Source organism: Kryptolebias marmoratus, linkage group LG21, assembly GCF_001649575.2.
Source record: "Kryptolebias marmoratus isolate JLee-2015 linkage group LG21, ASM164957v2, whole genome shotgun sequence".
Classification (NCBI taxonomy): domain Eukaryota; kingdom Metazoa; phylum Chordata; class Actinopteri; order Cyprinodontiformes; family Rivulidae; genus Kryptolebias; species Kryptolebias marmoratus.
The window spans coordinates 12,883,341-12,903,008 of NC_051450.1; the positions used below are offsets into that span (position 1 = coordinate 12,883,341).

Sequence of the window (19,668 nt, forward strand, 5' to 3'; positions counted from 1 at the left end):
ATTTTCACCTCCGCCAAGGAGGTCACGTTCTCTGTAGCGTCTGTCTGTCTCTCTTTGTACAAGATCACTTGTAAAGTTATGAACAAATTTGCAGGAAATTTTCCAGGAATTGTCAAACATGATACGAGGAACAAGTGATTAGATTTTGGTGGTGATCCGGTCAAAGGTCAAGGTCAAAGATTAGCTCGCGCTCTAACTTTGCAGCTGTATGACAGGAATGTGTCATGGGTCAGGGGTGATCATCGTTGATTTCAAGGTGATGGGGGAGGGGTGTCAAAGGTCAAGCTCACAGATGACCTTGTGCTCCAACTATGCAACCATGTAACGGAAGAATATTAAACTGCACAGGTGGACACCTCATGGGTCAAGGGTGATCACTCTTGACTTCAAAGTTATGGGGTCAAAGGTCAACATCACAGTTGACCTTGTGCTCCGACTCTGCAGCAGTGTAATGTAGGGACGTCAAACTGCACAGCTGGACACCTCATGGGTCAAAGATGATGCCTGTTGATTTCAAGGTTCGTGGGGTCAAAGGTCAAGGTCACAAGTACCCCCTTTATTAAAAACTTCTCTCTGCTCCCACATATGACCCTTCTGTTTCCTCCACCAAGAAAGTTCTGTTTCCAGTTGTTAAAGTTGATTTGTTTTCTGTCTTTTAGCAAAGATCAGGTAAAAGCTAAAGAACAGATTTGGAGGAAATCTTCAGGAAATGTTGGGGTTGTCACCAAAAACAACGGATTACATTTTGGTGCTGATCCAGATTATGAGCCGGATGGCTCCATTTTTTAAAATCACACTGGGGCCTTGGTGGAGGTTTGTGCTCTGAGAGCTTCTTGTTCTAGCTGAAAACTGAAAATCTACAGCTTAAACTAAAACCTTAAACTACATAAAACCATCTTCAGACACCATCTGCCAACAGCCCAGCCATAAATGGTGTCATGTCACTGAAAACAAACCCGGACGGACCAACTACAGGGTAAAAGTTGCATAAATGTCTTGTTGTTTAATCTCACATGACAATTCCTCACATAGTTTTCCGAGGAAGTGCTCGACTTATTCCCAAAATATCTGTCCGCTCTTTGCTCACGTGACACGAGAAGCAAAGTCAGACAGCGAGACGCAGTCAACACAAGCTGGCAGTGAAAAGGTTTTTAACGCAAGTCAAGGGCAACATGAAAGGGAGCGCAACAAAAGCCTCCGTTTACCTCACAGACAAAAAAACAACAACAATGAATTCATTTATAGAAACAGAAGGATGTGTTTTTTTTGGGTTGGACACCTTTAAATCCTTGCAAAAGCTCTGGAACTGAAGCATCCAAGCACAGAAACAAGCTGAAGGTTTTCACTTTAATATCAAAATAAGATAATCAGCTTAAAAACTGAATAGTTCCTAAAGGTGTGTTTAGGAATTTACACAGATAGTTTATTGATTTTTTTTCCCCAATGTGGGCATTAAATACCTGGAAAAAGCAAAGACTGGCTGCCTTATAGGTCTTAATCATTAACCAATGTTGTCCCAGGGATTTAAAATATACTGACATATATAAAACCATCAGTAAAAGGTTTCAAGTTCAGTCACTTTAAGAATTCATGTAATATTTCATAAATTCTCAAGTTTTATGCATCAAAACATTAAAAAAAAAATCCTTACCTGAACTTAAACATAGTAATAGGCTCAGATAAACTACATGTATTATTAAAACCTACTGTGTTGTTGTAAAGTTTTGGCCTACTTTTCTTCCGACCGTTGCTTCAGCTCATTGGGCTTTAGAGGTTTATCTTTTTTGTACGGCTCTTGTAGCAGCATTTCATCCGAGTTGTGGTCAAAACTTCGCTAATTGCAGTAACTTTGTTCCAGATTTGTCGTCGTATTCGAGATCTCTGACGTATTTAGGCAAGCTTCAGATGTTAGACAGATGGCCTCGCGCTCGACCTGCAGTATTTTTGGTCCGCAGAGGAGTTCTCAGTCAGCTCAATGACTGCAGAGCACGCAGGTTATGTGGGCTGTGACGCGAGCCCAAACCATCAGCCTACACCACTGTGCCTGCAATTCTGCAATCATTCTGTTTTGTCCTTTTAAAGGGAAAAGGTCAAACATCCTATTCTTATTGTGCGGTCATAAAATGACTGGTTAACATGCTAGTCGAGGCCTGTTGAGTCCGACTTGGTTATTTTTTGTTGTTTATCCAAAACACTGCACAGTCTGACCTTGGGGTGCACTCACTACTGAGAAGACTACTACTTAAGTAATGAAACAGAATAATGTAATGTTTATAATAGATTATTTTACCACTGATTAGGACCATTTTCCTGATGTACTGACCTAACAGAATGTTCTTCTAACTATAATGCATGAAACGTGTAGCTCGATTTTCCTGATATACACACTGTGCTCTGCAGCATAAAGCATATTTGGCAAAGGAAAAAAAGAAGAAACTGTATCGGGAGAGGATCAACTCTTATTACACAATCAATCACACCTAAAGTCAAACAAGCCACCAGACTAATTATGTTTTACAGCGAACAAAGAACAACCTGAGCTCTGCATTCCACATGAGCTTATATCAGCCTAAGGGCCTAGAAATACTCTGCCTCAGCGGGAGTGTGTGTGTGTACATGCGAGAGCGTGCGCGGGAGATGTGATTGTTTGTCCCCGGCGCTGCAGGCGCACCGTGGAGTCACATGCATGTCTTGCGGCGAGAAGGAACGCCGTTAAAGCCACGAGCAGCTCAAACCCACAAAGTCCACTTCAAAGTGTGGATAAAAGCATCCAGTTGATACGCTCATTTCACACTATAATTAACCCGAAAAGAATAAAAACCACGCTTCTCATTCTCGCATCTTTGTTTCTCTAGTTAATGGTAAACTAGATTGAACTTTATGGCCTAATATTTTTAGCTAAATGGGGTTAAATTAAGCAAACTGTATTTGATCCAAACGATTAAATGGAACTTTTAAAGAATAACATCCCACCTTCAGTTTTTCTGGTCTTATCTGAAGCGTTAACACATTTCAGAAGGTCTCCATCGAGCTTCCTGTTATTCTTCTCCTAATTCAATATTAAAAAAAAAGAAAAACCCCACAGAGCCCATATTGTTGTTCTTAAATAAAAAATTAAATAAACGGAAGTAGTTTAAGTGAGGAAAAACTAATTACAACCCAACAGCACAGTGGTAATTAAAGGCCTAGCTTTCCTTAAAGGAATGCATATCACCCGCCGCCTTTTAAGACAGAGTTTTAGGCTTAGATTATTTTATGATGAGAAGCGACAGAGTTGCAGCCATTTTGGTCAAACCTTGATGATGATGTTATTCAGGATCTCATGTGATAGCTCGAGACGTCACACATCACTCATCATGTCGGAGCTAAAGTTTGATGTGTAGCTGAGACTCATTAAGAAGGTCTGTGAAACTGACAGTTTCAGCCATTTTTGTGTTTTAAAGCTCGACAAAACCCTGTTTAAACTCACTCGGTCACATCCTGTGTTCAACCAGGTCTGCAGAGACTGACCTCAATTTACTGTGAATCCCCCCTGCATGGAGATCTTTTTGGACTTGCTGCCATACTAACAGCTTCATCCTCCCTCCGCCGCCTCTGAGTGCTTTCAGCCTAAAATAGCTCAGCGGTTTAAAAGTCACCCCGCCACCTTCAGACTCCTTAAACACACAGAGTCGTCTCTACTTCCCGGCTCCACTCTTCACAGACCAGAGGCCACATTAACTTTACTCGGGATTTGGCAGCATCCCACACTGGGACAGGACTGTGCTTGTTATTGTGCTCACGCAGCCAACAGCTGCATGAAGTCCGCGCTTATCTCACTCTGTCTCATCTGAGGCTTTTCAAGCAGCAGCGGCTGTGATCGCGGCTGAGATGGCACCTGTTCTCTGGCCGAGGACGGATTTATGAGGCACAATAACTGCCTATTGTTCTGTCATGCAGAAATAAAAATGGAAAGCAACATTTAAGCTAGTGTCTCAACGGGCTGCAACTCTTGGGAACAAATTGTGAACGGGATTCGCCAATGAAGTATCAATACACACAGTATGTTGATAACATCAGATGGGTCCCCTCTAAATGCTCACAGCCAATTTATCTGTTAGTGTGAGCGTCATGATAAAAGAAAAGATAAGGCGTGAAGAAAACAGTCATTGTGATATTCAATAATATTCATAATATTCTGTAGCTCTTCTGTGTTATTCATGTGAAAAGGCTGGAAACATCTCATTCCAAAGCACTGGAAATGTGACAAAACGCAAAACAACAAGCCAGTAGAGCATTTCAGCAATGAATACGCATGTTTGATGCAACAACGTGCCCAACACGGTGCCGAGGACACATCGCTGAAAGGAAAGAAGCTCAGAAGCCGTCCGTCGGTATCCGGCACCATCGTGTTAGCACCAGATCTGCTGAGCCATGCAAATTACGAGGTGGCCCCATCTACGCCTGACAGATGCTCACTTGTGTGGGGAATTTTAGAGCCACCTCGACTGCAGTGAAGAGGTTCATCCATCAGCCAATATTGTGGTTTCAAAATAAGAAAATTTGTCACTATTTTAAATAGGCGGCACCACAACAGGCCCGGTGTTTGGTTTGAACCTTCATGCACCCATTGTGGAGACATGAGATGGTAGGAAGTAGTCGCTGAGGCAATAAACACTTCGACATGGTTTTCTAACCCCCACCTGCCATATCCAACATTAAGGTTTTCAGCTTCTTCAGCTACAGCCTCTCTCCTGTGGAATCACTCCACGTGTGCCATTATGAAACACAGTGTGAAAAAACAGCTGAAAGACAAAAAATATAGCTCAGTTTTATGGTCCCGCCAAACCTTTTTGTCATCAGTCCACAAACCGTCCCTATTTGGACCACCTCTGGTGGTTACTAACAATAAGTTGACAAGACCTGACGTTCTGCAGGTGCTTCGGCTCTCACAGTTGGATCTTTGTCAAAGTACGTCGTTACTCTGTCTTGTTTTCTCCCAAATCAGTTTTGAGAACTGGCTAATCCCTTGCTGCCTGTAAATAGCTTACCCTGACACAGGAGCCATTGTAGCGAAGAAAATAAACATAATTCTCTTCATGTTTCAGTGCCTTTAACGTGCTACCTGAGAGGAAAAGCTGTTCTTGTAAACCATCATCCACAAAAAAACAATGTGTCCCCAAACTGTTTCTCATTAGTTTTGCGTTGTTTCATTCGAGGCTTGTGTCTAAACTCTTCGATTCGACCCCCTGAGCACAAAAGAGGAGCATGATTTTCAACTCTACAGTGAACCAATTGATTAATTGTGAAATTACTACACGCATTAGCTCTCATCCATTAAAGACAAAAAGATTAAAATAATATCGATTGATAGTCTTAAAAGCTCAAATGTCAGTTGCGGAATCAGCCCATAATCCGGTTATAATAAAAGCACCCTTTGTTTCTTTTAATGTCATCCAAGTGAAACGCAGTACAAACCTGCACACCTTCAGGACCGTGGGACTCTGCAGGGAATAATCAGGTTATTATTTTGTCTCAATTATGAAGCTGCAGCGCTGCAATCCCGAGGCTCTTGAAGAGCACAGTGCAAAAACGGAGATCGATTTCTCCATCGTTTGTGGACAGTCTGAACTTTCTTTACGGCCCTCAGAGACTGGTTTTCATCAAGGGACAGCAGTGTTAGGGTGTGGCTCCTAAAAAACAACCAGAGCTGGTCAGGTTGCATCAGGTGAAGCTGTTTTCTCAGAGAAACACAACAAATGGGAAGTTTTGACCTGGCGCGCTGCTAATAACTGTATTTACTCTACCGAGACTCAGGTGTGGGAATAAAATACACCCCACAGGCTCTCACAAACACAACAAAGACGTAAAATCCACAGTCAAATACAAATTAAGCGTTTATTCTCTCACTGGGAAATAGCGCGGTGCGATTCAATTTGAACGGGATAAAATACAAGCTGGAGACTTCTGCCAGTAAAAGATGTTTAAAACTGCGAGGGAATGATGCAAAGAGAGCAAACCATTATTTCACATGGTAAACAAGACAAAAATAGTAGTGCTTAACTTGAAGATTGACTTATTTTAGAGCATGATGTGTTTATAGACAAAATAGTGTCTCTGTAAATCCTCACAGAGGGTAAAACAAACAGAGCAGGGAGCCCATTTAAAAAAAAAACAAAAAAAAATGCTTATTATCAGGGTTTTTTTTCTTCCTTCTTTTCTGCATGAACAAGCAATTCACAACAGGAATGTGAAGACACTGCTCAACTCGAGTTTTGACATTTTTCTTCCTCTAAAGCAAAACCGTCATCACGAATCAGCCCAATAAATCTGTCCGCCATGCTGCACCGAGGCCAGGGAAAACAAATACAAGTCCAGACCGTGACTACAGAGATAAGACATAATCACAGAACGCGTTAAAGCACCGCGCAGGAATAAGCGATACAAAGACTTAACCACTCCTGTTATCTTATTTTTTTTTTACTTCATAATAAGATCAGATTAACCATGGTAAACCTGTCCGGTTCCACCCTCTCAGGAGTCCTTGAAGTGCTCCCAGAGTTTTACGAGTAAAAAAAAAAAAAAATCATTACTGTGGTTTGTTTCGTTTAGCTTTAAAAACCTTCTAGGAAAAGATAATCACTTAATCCGGAGTCTTGGCTCCGCATCAAAGTGAACGGGCGCCTCAGATAACCTGGAGCGCACGTGGAGATGATGTCGGCGAAGTCAGCAGAAGAGACACATCCTTCCTGTCCTGCCAGATGCCATGTCCTGACATCGAGCCCACAAACACACAACTGAGGGGACGAGGGGGGGACTCTGGGAAGCTTTAGTCACAACTAGTGGGTTAAAATGTGATCAATAGATTTCAATTTAAAAGATAAACTAGGATGAGATTTTCTCCAGTTGTACGTTTCTGTTTCACAGTGAGCTGAAAGATAAACGAGCTTTTAATCATGCTGAGTTTAACTGTTTTTTTTTAACGTCTGTTGTCAGTCCAAATCTGCGTCAAGTTCTCATTAAGAAGCTATCATCTGATGCTGCTTTCGCACCAATCACACACAGCTTACTTCCATTAAAAGGAACAGACTGTTTTAACTGTGTTGAGAGCTGAGAGGAGGATTAAAGTAATGAGAAAAAGCAACAATTAAACCAGGAGAGGAATGCTGGCAGAGAATATGTAGACCGAGTCGCGTTCTGGCTGCTAACACATTCCCCCAGGACAAAAAAATGCTAATAAAATAGCTTTTAATTGGCCAAATCAGAGGAAAATTAACATAATTTATTATTTAACTACCAACAAGCAAATCAGAGTTGGTCCACAACTAAAAACAAAAAAGGCTAAAACGTTTATTTTGATGTAATTTACCTTCTTTAGGGTTTAGATTCAAATATATTTACCTTTTTATTTACGAAAAAGTTGTGATTATGTAAGAAAAGTTTATACAATTACAAAATAAATCATGTTTTTACACGAAAATTAAATGTTTTAATTTGAAACTATACTTCAACAGAAAAAAAAATCCCACATTTAACTAAATTAATTGGGAGACAAGTCAAAAACACATTAACATAATACATAACACATCCAAAAAGCCATCCCAGAGAGCTGAAGCACTTTAAATAATTTAGAAACTTTTAACAAAAGAATAATAATATAATCTAGTGCATAATCTGATTAAAATATTAAACGAGCCTCATCTTCTGTTCGTCGGGCAGCTTTGTGTAAAAACAGACCCGTCTCTGTGGTGGAAAGAAACACATGGGTTCAATCTCTTCCTGCATCCACAAACACGATTTACAAAAAAACAAACAAGATCAAGAAACGCCTGTACCTTCCCCCGAGACATGGGTCATTCAAACCGTGTTATCTTTGGCATTTTTTCACAGATTCAACCAAAAACAAAAAAAATGGGAACAAGTTTGTGTCTTTGTGTCAGAAGGATGGTAACATCTACTAGTTCATGTCTGGAGGTGAGGCACCTTTTCATGCCTGAACGATTCATAGGTGAGAGTTGTGTGGCGTAAACAAACAAACAACAACAACAAAAAAAACAAAGTTTTTCTGAAAACAATCAGGTAACTGAGCAAAAAAAGGCAGCCAAAGAACAAAGAATAGCTTTGGACCACCTCCAGAGAGTCCAGGCCGACTGATCAAGACAGCTTTTAAGAATACAATACTGCATTATTATTATCGCCCGCAGCTGAAGGTGATATCGTTTTTGCCCCTGCCTGTGTGCTCGGTTTGTCTGTCTGCCGTGTTAGCAAAATATGTCATGAACCACTGAATGGACTAATGAAACTCACACAAAGTAATCATTGAGTTTGGAGTCAACTCGGTTCAAGATGGCTGCTGCTGAGCAACTCATAAACAAATAAGTGGCTATAACTCCTTGAGTTTTGCAGATGTTGAGCTCAAACCTGGGGTGGTAGTAGCTGAGAGTCATCCTCAGCACATGCCCTGAGCGTGCCACCTGACAGTATTGCGTTCAGCTGCCACGTGCAGAAAGAAATCCACTCAAAATGGTTTAAAAGTTGCTGCATTTCCAGGGACAGATCTGTGTCAGTATGTCACCCACTGACCAGGGAGACAGCAAGTTGCTCCCCTGAGCCATGGGATGAGTAAGGACGACCACTCCCAGCTGCCCTGGTGAGTTCAGAGTTGATTATAAGAAAGACAAACAATCTAATTTTATGTGGACTACCTCATCAACGTGAGCCCCATGTGGCTGCTGTCAGGAGGAGGAGTCCTTAGCTGCTATGGGGAACTTCAGTAGCATCATCGGTGTCAACTCAGCGATGCGCGAAAAGGGCTTCAACCACAAGAAAACGCCTTGTTCAGACATTCCCCAACCCCTGTCCCCCACCGCTCCTACCATACCTGTTTAACAAGCCGAAAAGCAAAGCCAAGTCATCCGCCGGTGGGTCTTCGGGACTCCTCATGCATGTGTGGCAGCTACAGGCTGTCAACGCCGAGTCTGTCCACAGAGAGAAAAAAAATGGAAAAAAAAACGAGTCAACGCTCGGCGCCTGGTTTGTAAAACTCAAAAACCACGTCTCCACATTGAGCCAAAAGCTTAAGAGGCTCACGGTCACACACACATTGCGGGTATTTTACTTACCGGTGCCTGGTACTCGACTTGAACTCTCTGAATTACTTCTTCAACGTGCGTGTCATCATCCAACGGTGAAACTACCACCACTTCCGGCAAAAAGTTAAAATAAAAGTTCAGTAACGCGCAACGACCACGCACGCTTTAGCTTCACGTTTAAATTAAACGCTTAGAAATGGCTTCAAAGGGAACTTGACAAATATTTATTAACAAATAAGTGGACAAAAAGTGCCAAATTGGCATCGAACGCTACTTTAAGACTTTATTTTGAAGGCAAAGCATTTAAGTTCCGGTTTTATTCCGTGACGCTTGCCACCGCTACCGTTAAGTAGTCCACGCTGCGCCTGCGTAGACTATGATTCATATTTCTGCGTGACGCCGTCTTTCCGTAAAATTTCCCACGAGCTCGAATATAAAAATAATAAAATACGAAACTAAATTACTCAAAAGTTAATTAAGACAAGAAACTGATGCCTAAAATACAATCAAACCATACGGACTGATTATGTATTATTAATTTTATTAATTATTTATTTAAGAAAAGTTTTACTCTAGAACAAATGCTGATTTCTTCCTGCTTCTTTTGAACATGTTTAAGTGTTTTGTTTTATTTATTTTCCTGAATTTGTACAGTTTTTAAAGAAAAACATTTATTCATATTCACCTTTCCTTTGACAAAACTTTGACACCCTATTTTTTTTATCACTCTAACCCTAAATTATGACTAATTATGACTAATGGAAAGGGGGGCTAATTGAGTGTTTTATGTTCCAGAAAAATAGCAAATATGAGCTGTTTTAACCTTTTTCAGAAGTAACAATTTGTTATATTTTCTGTAAATGTGAAAAACATGACTGAATAGCCTAATACGGTTTTGAACTATATATAGATAAATTTGTCATTTAGTCTTCTTCTTCTTTTTTCGTCTGTTCTCTTTTCAGGGGTCGCCACAGCGAGTCATCCTCCTCAATCTAACTCTGTCTTCTGGGTCCTCTGTCCTCACTCCAACTCCCTCCATGTCCTCTCTAACTGCATCCATATGTCTCCTCTTTGTCTTTTTCCTGGCAGCTGCATCTCTAACATCCTTCTACCAATATACCCACTGTCCCTCCTCTGCACATGTCCAAACCACTCTAACTCTCTAACTTTATCTCCCAGTCCTTCAACCTGTGCTGTACCTCTGATGACCTCATTCCTAATCCTGTCCATCCTTGTCTGTCCCAAGGAGAACCTCAACATCTTCAGTTCTGCCACTTCCAGTTCTGTCTCCTGTCTTTTTGTCTCCAAACCATACAACATGGCTGCTCTCACCACTGACTTGTAACCCTTTCCTTTGAGCTTCGCTGCCACCCTTTTGTCACAAATTTGTCATTTGCTGAAAAAAAAACAGCTGAATAATTTACAAATGAATGTTTTTCAGTCAATACCAGCCACAAAACCAATGAAATGTCCTAAATAAAAGATAAAAAATAAACCTTTAGACAAGCTGTAAAATCTGAACTTCTCAGTCAGGGTAAAGTTATTTATATCTCCTATTTCAAATGAGTTTACAGTGTTCGCAGCACATCGTCCTTTCTAAAAGGACTATTTTTTCACATGTTTATGAAGAAATATGTTTGTACTGATGATCAGATTGTGTTTTACACCTCCCTGACGGTGCTGACATCCTCTCAGCTCTTTCACATAGCTGATCATTAACCGCCTCCACACCTGCTTCTTGTTTTCCCCTCATTAAGGCCTCGTTTGCAGCCTTGCATTAACCCGTCGCTCTCGTTAGAAGCCCTAACTGAGTCGATCCAATTAAAACGCTCCGCCACAAACGCCGCTCTTAAAAAGCGCGCTCAGCTTCTGCTTTGTGGTAATGAAGTTTGTGGAAACCGATCCTCATTATGTTACTATTTTGCCCAAGACGCACAGTATGCACATCCTCCTGGAAGTAAAAACATAAATGCATTTGAACTTTTCTTTTTTTGGATCTGTCATCCATTTAAACTCACTGCCAGTCATTTTCTGAACTGGAATAAGGATGGAAAATAAATACAATACATGTAGAGAACAATCTAAAGAGCTGCTTCCTATGTTTTGATTAAATAACCTCTTTAATTTGTGTCACTCTTCAGTTTCTTCCCCTCCTCTCCTGATCACATTAAGTCGTCTAACAGTCTGTGAGGTTTATCAAACCTTATCTGCTTTAAATGGCGTTGTTATCTCGAGTGGCGTCAGCTGCTACTCAGTTACTTCAGTCAAAACGCCTCAGTCGTTTAGCCTGAAGTCATTAAAGGTGTTTTATCATCCAACCTGGTGCCTAGATTCCTCTTATCGTTCTTTATTTCTCTCCTCTAACTATTTAGACAGCCTTTTAATCATAAAAATCCCAATAATGCATGTTAATATATGGCTTTTACAACCTTCTGGTTGTGTTCTGCTGCCAGCTTTACACGTGTGTTGAAGTTGGCGAAGATTTAATTAAGTTTTACGCCAGTGATTTGCAGAATGAGTCGAGTCACAGGCGTACACCCTGAAACGTGTGGCAGAAAGGTTTGAAGAGGAGGCGCCTTAGTGAATGAATGTGGGGAAATATTAGCATTAAAAGAACAATTGAAATGCTTGAGATGTGGTTGAAGAGTAGGTTTAGGTAGTCTGAGTGGATTTTATTGCTTGTCGTAAACTAATAAATACCTTAGCACATTTAAATGTTTAAGTGTTAAGTGTTTTATAAGTGTGTTTAAGTCAAAGTAGGCTTTTCTTGGCTCGGTTGCTGAGTGGGAAGAAACAAAACAATCATAAATCTTTAGACAAGCAGTTTAGATAATCTAAGGGAAAATGTGAAGTGGTTGTTTTCCAGATGTTATCTATGAGAAGTAGCCGAATTAAGGAAAGGCTTAATGTTTTACACTGCATGTGTCAAACTCAAGGCCCGAGGGCTACATAAGGCCCCGGTAACAGCTCTATCCGGCCCTCAAGATAACATTTTTAATGTATTACAAATGGCTCCACAATCTGTGACAGATCAAATCTTTACCATGTTTCATTTTGCTCAACAAAACAAGCTCATTTAGAGCTGACATCTCATGGAACTCAGGCAACTTTGAATTTAAGAAAGTTAAAATCTTTTGGTTTTTCGGTGAACTTCGATTTGGACATGGCTTCCAGATAAGACCGATCAAAGAATTGTTTAAGCTGATTTAATGGATTGTTATTCAAAGAATTACGAAAATGATAAATGAAAACCAATGATAATAGCTTAAGAAATAATTGTTAATTATGTATTTTTAAATTTAATCCTTTTTAATTTAATCAGTATATTATGACGATTCTAAGTTTGATAAAATAAGTCTTGGGTAAAAGGAATTCATATTCTATTTAAAAAACAGTGTAAGCGTATGTTCTTTCTATAAACATTGAACAAGAATGACCAAGTTTTTGGCCTCCCATGTAACTAAGTTTGACACCAATGTCAAAATGTTTGTACAGTAATAAACAAACTCCAGACAATATTTTCCTCATATTGACGGCTAATGTGTCCTTAAATGAAAAAAATGTTGAATTGTTCTCATTCCTTTTGCATTTAGCAGCAGATTTGATCTCATATTTCTACCTAAACATCTTCTCTTGCCTGCACAAACACTGACGAGCGCTTTGTTTACATTGAGTGCATGCCCACATTTCAGAATTGTGCATTGATATATCTAGTAAACCACAGGAGAAAACTCTTTCAAACTTCACCATTTTATACGGTTTAGGATAACCTTCTTGTATGTCTGAGTTCATACTTTGCAATGTGTACCTTTAAAAAAATAATTTAAAAAAAAAAACCTTTGTGTGGAGTTTAATAATTGTGTAAGGCTGCCACCTGCTGGTGGCTTGCTGCTAATGCAAATTAACTTATGTTACATGGAAATATTTAAATCTTTTTAGGTCTTTCTCGTCTTTTCTTTCATTCTTAAATATATTTTACTAGAATACGACATTTTAAGGGTAATTTCAGAACAGAATAAACGCTACCTAACCCCTGAATCACCTGCTTTAGTAACCTGTCGATGTTTCGTTGTTTTAATGCTCAAATTAATTTCCGTGGTGTTCAATAAAAAGCTTTCGCAGAGTGAACTAAATCTCCACAGGAGTCGTTGATAAGGTCAAGGGTGATTGGGGTGTAAAGCTGTCCTTCATTAAGGGATAAATGGGATTTGTTTCCTGCTGCCTGCTGGAGAAAACCCCGTCCTTCTGCGGCGGTGATAGGCGGATTGTTGTTGATGTTCTGCCAGCCTGTTAGCCAGGGGGGAGGAGAGGTCAGTCAGCGTGGCTAGCATTGCAGATAGCTCCCTAAGACGAAGTTACTGGTTGTCCTCAGCTCCTCTTTGATATTTCTGCAGTAACATGAGCTCCTCTGCCTCTCAGGTAAGCCCCGAACAACCTGTCTCCGTCTGACCCGAAACTGTGCAGGAACATTAGCCTGCTAGCTCTGTTAGCTTTAGCCTCCAAGCTAGCCTTTCTTCCCAGCTATCTGTTAGCTCCCGTGCTAACTCCTGCGTTGTTTGTTTACAGCCTCGTTGTGCCAAAATGACAACATTATTCGCATTAGCTTGTCAGCCATTATGAGTCACCTTGTGTGTCCTTAAAGAAAAAATAGCAAGCTAACTCCTGAAACTTCATAAAGTGTTTATTAACTTGGAGCTGGGAGAGTTTAAAGGCAAACCAGGGCATGAGGAGCAACACTATCACCCTTATTGAGCATTTGTATCAGTCTGTTGAAGCAGAGCTATCCAAAAACCAGAGAAAAAACTTGGGAAGGCCTTCAGAAAGTAGCTGAAGTTCATATATCCACACAGAAAATAACAATTAAAGAAAAAAAGTACAAAAATGTAGCTAAGTCAGCCTTTGTTTACTTGTCTTTGTTGCTATTGTGTGACCTGTGGTTGTGTTGTTTTTCTCTGCAGACAATCGGGGAGTTATTCCTCATCCTCAGTGAGATGGGTTTCACAGAAGATCAGATCCAGGCAGCTGTGCAGGCAGGACATTTTTCTGTGACAGCGGCCACAGAGTGGTTAGTGAGCCCTCACTTTCAAATACACCCATTAGATGTCTTTATTCACGCCTCGTCTTTCTGTCAACTGCATGTCTGCTCTTCCTGTATGCTTACAGGCTTTTACAGGGTCAGCATCCACGGCACACGCTGGTGAAGCAGTCCTCGCAACCAGCCGAAACAGCCTTTTCTGCATTCAACCCTCCCAAAGAAGCAGCAAGCGCCTCTGCGTCACCTGCATCTTCTCCTGACAGCAGAGGTAACACGGCTCCGCTTCACCGAAGGATGCGGCGTCACACAAGTGGATTCACCCTTTTCTGTTTCGTTGCTTTTGTTCAGCGTGCTCGTCGCTGGTTCTGAAGTCCTCGCCGTCTTCTGCCCAGTCCCCTGATCCGCCTCCGGTCGAGTCACGGCTCAAACAAGACAAGAGCGACTTTGAGGAGAAAGAAAGACAACGAGTTGCTCAGGAAGTCCGAGCCAAGAAAAAGCAAAAGATACAGGTCGACACCGGCCAGATGACAGTGTTTTAGAACTTAAAGGATAAAAAACCATTGAAGTTTAGTGTCCAGTCTTGATGTTTAGTAAAGAACGTTTTGTGTTCTGCTCTGTCAGGAGCGTGAGATGGTGTTGAAGCGGATAGCTGAGGATCGGAGAACCCTGCAGGCGAAAAGTCAGACGACTTCTGTTTCAGAGACGACTCCTCCCAGCGATCAGGGGCAGAAACTCGGGGGAAAGATTCAGACAAATGTCCATAACAACTGCGTCCTCATGGTAAGGCTGCAGGGAAACATTTATTTCAGATCTGTGAGAACTCGTCAAATTTTAGTGACATTTTTGCTCTCGTTTGAACACCATTCGTTTGTGTGTCGACGCAGATTCGGCTGCCGTCCGGTGAGTCCATGCGCGAGCGCTTCTCAGCCGACACCTCACTGCGCAGCGTCATGGAGCACATCAGCGGGCGCCACCCCTCCCTGCCCTCCTTCTCCCTCCTCCAGGGTTTCCCCCGAAAACGCTTCGGCGAGGCAGAGCTGGCGTGCTCGCTGCGCTCTCTGGGCCTCACGCCCAACGCTGCACTGTGCATTCAGACCACTCCTCCGGAGACGCCTCAGGACCCACCGAATGCCGCAGACACCCCCGCGGCAGGGCAGAATGAGCCATCTCCGCTCGTTGTACCTCCTCAACCACACATGCCTGTTCAGGAAGCTGCAGGAGGGCAGGAGCCTGTTTTACCACCTCTGCTGCCTAACGACGTGTGGGGGGAGGCGGTGAATTATGCTGGGATACCTGGAGCTGATCCTCCGCTGTCTGGACCATCTCATTTCTGGGGTAAGTCTGAAATCACTCCCAACTTCTTTAGATTCAGCTCCTAAAGAGCCAGACTTTCTTGTAATCTTTTTAAATGCGTCTTGATCAAGCTGAGCTTTCTGGAGGTCTTTTTAAAGCTTTTTATTCAGATTTTAGCTGCTTTTTCACCCATTTTCTGTCCAGTCTTTGCATTTGAACAATGATAGGATCATGGAAGGAGGAAAGTGTCCAAGTGGAGGACAAAAGAAGAAGCGCCAGCCCTAAAAATTTACCTACAGCAGATGAAATGCATCTGGGAGTCACGTCTTTTATGAAAAAAGAAAAACAATCCTTCAGAACGCATGAAGAACTATTAATCAAGACCACTTTAAAAGATTAGAGGATAGTCTGCCTCCTTGGAAGCTAAATTAATTAACAGAAGAATTAATGAAAACATCAGCAGAGTTTCAGTATAAATCTGAACTTTCATTCCCAGAATGAAGCATTTTGTGCTTTAAAAAATAATGATCAATATTAAGTAAGAAGTGCAGGGTCAGTTAAATTGCTAAAATCAGTGGTTTTCTGGTTAATATTTGCTTCCAGGAAAACATTGGGTTTATTTTTGGAGCTCAGCTTCTGAGACTCGTCTTGTTTCTGATGCTGCGTCATATTCCTGCTGTTTGTTTCTTCTGTTGTAATCTAAAAATAATTTCTTTCTTTTCTGTTTGAGCTTAGTTTTTAATATTTGTCGCAGTTTAGGAAATAAACAAAAAACAGAAACAAATCTGGTCAAATTCACTGTGAAAGTTGTTTTTGTGCATGAAGAAAATTGTCTCAGATGGTCAGAATTAAAATAAAAGTGGGAGAAAAAACAGGATTTTCTTCAGAAATATCCTGTAGGAGTCAGCTGAGGGGGGAAAAAGGGTTTGGGGGTTCTTCTTTGCAGGTAGCCTTTGTTCTGTAGGCTGAATCAGTGGAACGTGAGTCTGAGAGTAACTGGATGACATTTCTGCTGTTTTGACAGGGCGAGGTCAGAGGCTGGTTCCCGGCGGCGCCGAGGATCCTGTCGTCGAGCCTGAAGAGGAACAAGCTGAGGATGAAGACGAAGGCGAAGAGGAAGAGCCACCGCACGTGCTTAATGGTGCCGCTCCTTTTATCGACATGTTTTTGAGTTTCCCTCTGGGATCAGTAATCTGTTTATTCCTCGGTCTGCGTAAAAGTTTTTCCACGCCCATGTTGGAAACGGTTGAGCTTCTTACTACAGAGAAACAACAAACATCTTTCAGTTTCATACAGAAGATTAGACTCAATGCCCTGCGATTGTGTCATATTTAAGAAGATTAGGAAGTGTGTGTGTGTGTGTGTGTGTGTGTGTGAATGCCCCCTTGTGTCAAACATACAGTATGCTGCTCAGCCCCGCCACTGAGCGGAGATGCCTACGTACATACAGATGCTCAGCCAATCACATTGGCTGCTTCAGAGCATGTGGCTGTGATATAGAAAGAAGGAAACGAGCTCTTACAGTAGATTCTGGTTCAAGCCAATAATGTTAATCATTCGAGGTGTGTTTTCCTTTTCCTTTTCTTTCTCACTGCAAAGAAGTCTGGCTGATGTGTTTTGAACATCTGTATGGATTACCGTTGTGTTATTTTCACAGGAATGCCCCGGCTGCCTTTCTTTCCGGAGAACAGGGTTCGAGGAGGCTTCGAGCCCCGGCATCACTGGCCGGAGCAGGGGAACCGACTCAGGTGGGTTTTCTGACAGAATACAACCCGAAACGCAAGTTTGCCCCAAGAGACTTGCAGCTGCATTGGAGCGACATCATCTATATGTGGCTTTTTTTCCCCCATTTGTGTCACTGAAATAAAATGGAGGGATTTGCATTGTTTGTGTGCATCTTAAAAAGTTTTAACAGTCATGTTTTATATACCAAAAATGCTGTTTTATAAAGTAGTGGATGCCACTGTGGATTTTATGTTTATTAACTTTAAACAACATTTAGATATTTGAACATTTGTCACTCTTTTGCAGCATTTGAATGGAGATTTGTTAAAAAAATTTTAATAATATAGATTTATGGGCCTGATTCTGTTTTTTTTTTTTTTTTCTTTTTTTTTTAGAGAGGCTCCAGAAGAGGAAGCACCTGACCCTGAGGAGGCGGGAGGACCAGTGGCACACCAAGCTGCAGGACAGGCTGCAGTGGAGCGTCTCCAGAGAGCTGCGCAGCAAGAGGACCACAGTCCCTCTCAGGGACACCCGTCCCCACCCAAAAGACCCTTCAGGACACCAAATGTGCCATCACTCTGTGCCTTGGCCACCCGAGCAACTGTCCACCTCATGACTGGTAGGACGGGCCCTTAGCGGCGTGAAATCGCGTCTCCTTGTCTTTGCACGTCATGCATTTTGGTTTGTCTCCTTTTCTTGTTTCAATCCTCCCAGCGCCCAGCATGCAGTACAGCAGCAGTCTGGCAGGCCTGACCCCGGAGCTGGCAGAACTCCTGCTCAACCACATGTCTAAAGAACGGCTGCTCCGTCCGCGCACCCTGGAGCTCTTCTTCGGCTGCCCGCTGCAGAAGTTTGTCCTAAACTGCTACCCTTACAGCACCAACGAGCTGCTGCGGCAGTTACGGGCCTTCACGGCGCTGAAGCACCTCAGTCTTGTCAACTCTCCGCTCATCACGGGTATGAAGTTGACACCTGCATGTTGTTCGGAAGCGCCTTTGCGTTTGGCCAAACGTCCGGTCAGAGTCTGCTGCTGTTTCTTGATCCCGTAAACTGGTTCTGTTCAGATTCCGGCCTGTCAGTCCTGCCCAGCCTGGTCAAACTTCAGACCCTCAACCTGGCCTCCTGTGTTAAACTGACTGACTCCTGCCTGCAGCATATCGCAGGTCAGATCTCAGAACGAGCTCTTCTTGGTTAAGCCGTTGCATTTAACACGTGTTCATTAAATTTACGCCCTGTTTTAAGGTTTGAAGAGCCTGTGTTTCCTGTCCCTGGATCAGACCAAAGTGACAGATGCTGGGATGGTCCCGTATCTCCAGTCGGCTCCTTCTGGTCTCTCTCAGCTCAGTCTGAACCAGACGGCGGTGACCGAAGCCACGGTGGCCGTGCTCCCCACCTGTGTGCCACAACTGCGACTTCTCAGCATCAAGCAAACCAATGTACTTCAGCTTTTCGCCTGATCAGACTTTGGCATTCAGAGTTGGGTGTGTCATGTCTTTATTTTGTGTTTCTTGCGTCAGGTTAAGGATGTGACGGCCCTGGCGGAGAAGCCCGGCCTTCAGACTCTGAGTCTGGATGGGACAGGTGTCACCGAGGCGTCTTTAAAGAGCCTCGCCACTCATCCCACTCTGTCCTCTCTCAGTTTGGGAGGAATCCCTGTAACGGATGGCAACCACACGCTTGAGATCATCTCAGGTTTGTGAACAAAAAGGGAAGCCTAAATAATGAGGGAGGGAAAGAAATGTGAAGTGTTTGAATCTGTGAGGCGTTTGGTTTCCTGTCAGGTCTGAAGCTGACGCACCTCACCCTGCCCGGACGCCACACGGTGACAGACAGCGGGCTGTCCGCTCTCAGCAGGCTGTCGTTGCTGGCCGAGCTGGACCTGACCGACTACACCCAAGTCACGGACCAGGGAGTGCACCAGCTCTCCGTCATGACCAGGTCCGTCTCGCTCTTCGGCTGGCCGCGATCAGGACGAGGGCGATTACTGAAAGGCGGTGTGTGCGTTTTGTGCAGGTTGAAGAAGCTGTCGCTCAGCAACACTCAGGTGACGGATGCAGGGCTCCCCTCGCTGCGGGGCCTGCAGGAGCTGCAGGAGCTGTGTTTTGACCGAACCACGGTTACCAGCCGAGGCGTGGCAGAACTCATCACCTGTCTGCCGCACCTTCAGGTGATTTAATGTTTCTGTAACTGCTTTGAGTTGCGTGGAAACTGTTCGAGTTTGTTCTCAGAATGTGTAGCTTTGACTTCAGGAGTAAACTTGCTGTATTCTTAATCTTTGGATAATTATTTTGCAATTCTCACTCAAAAAGAGACCCGTTAGGATGATCAGTATTCTTTACACATGACCAGAAAACCCCAGTGCATCTGAACTGTCATGAATTCATTACTTGATGATGTACAGGTGCTGGTCATAAAATTAGAATATCATGAAAAAGTAGATTGATTTCAGTAATTCCATTTAAAAAGTGAAACTTGTATATTATATTCATACATTACATACAAACTCATATTTCAAATGTTTATTTCGTTTAATTTTGATGATTA

General features: G+C 42.5%; 2 protein-coding genes across 2 annotated transcripts in view; one reads left to right on the forward strand and one right to left on the reverse strand.

The window, feature by feature from the left end:
• slc4a2b (solute carrier family 4 member 2b) overlaps nt 1–9,177 on the reverse strand; it is a 34,594-nt gene extending 25,417 nt beyond the window's left edge. Inside the window, exons 1-2 of the mRNA XM_017406756.3 lie at nt 9,102–9,177; nt 8,861–8,957 (exon numbers count right to left, since the gene is read on the reverse strand). The gene's annotated coding sequence lies outside the window, so the exon portion shown is untranslated. The remainder of the gene's footprint in view (nt 1–8,860; nt 8,958–9,101) is intronic.
• Nucleotides 9,178–13,238: 4,061 nt separating this feature from the next.
• Nucleotides 13,239–19,668, forward strand: part of si:ch73-173p19.1 — a 9,497-nt gene continuing 3,067 nt past the window's right edge. The window contains exons 1-15 of the mRNA XM_017406625.3: nt 13,239–13,490; nt 14,030–14,136; nt 14,235–14,374; nt 14,455–14,615; nt 14,728–14,886; nt 14,991–15,441; nt 16,424–16,540; nt 17,057–17,147; nt 17,520–17,743; nt 17,839–18,081; nt 18,189–18,287; nt 18,367–18,560; nt 18,642–18,816; nt 18,906–19,062; nt 19,138–19,291. Coding sequence (XP_017262114.1) covers nt 13,470–13,490; nt 14,030–14,136; nt 14,235–14,374; nt 14,455–14,615; nt 14,728–14,886; nt 14,991–15,441; nt 16,424–16,540; nt 17,057–17,147; nt 17,520–17,743; nt 17,839–18,081; nt 18,189–18,287; nt 18,367–18,560; nt 18,642–18,816; nt 18,906–19,062; nt 19,138–19,291 — 2,493 coding nt within the window. The 5' untranslated portion in view covers nt 13,239–13,469. The remainder of the gene's footprint in view (nt 13,491–14,029; nt 14,137–14,234; nt 14,375–14,454; nt 14,616–14,727; nt 14,887–14,990; nt 15,442–16,423; nt 16,541–17,056; nt 17,148–17,519; nt 17,744–17,838; nt 18,082–18,188; nt 18,288–18,366; nt 18,561–18,641; nt 18,817–18,905; nt 19,063–19,137; nt 19,292–19,668) is intronic.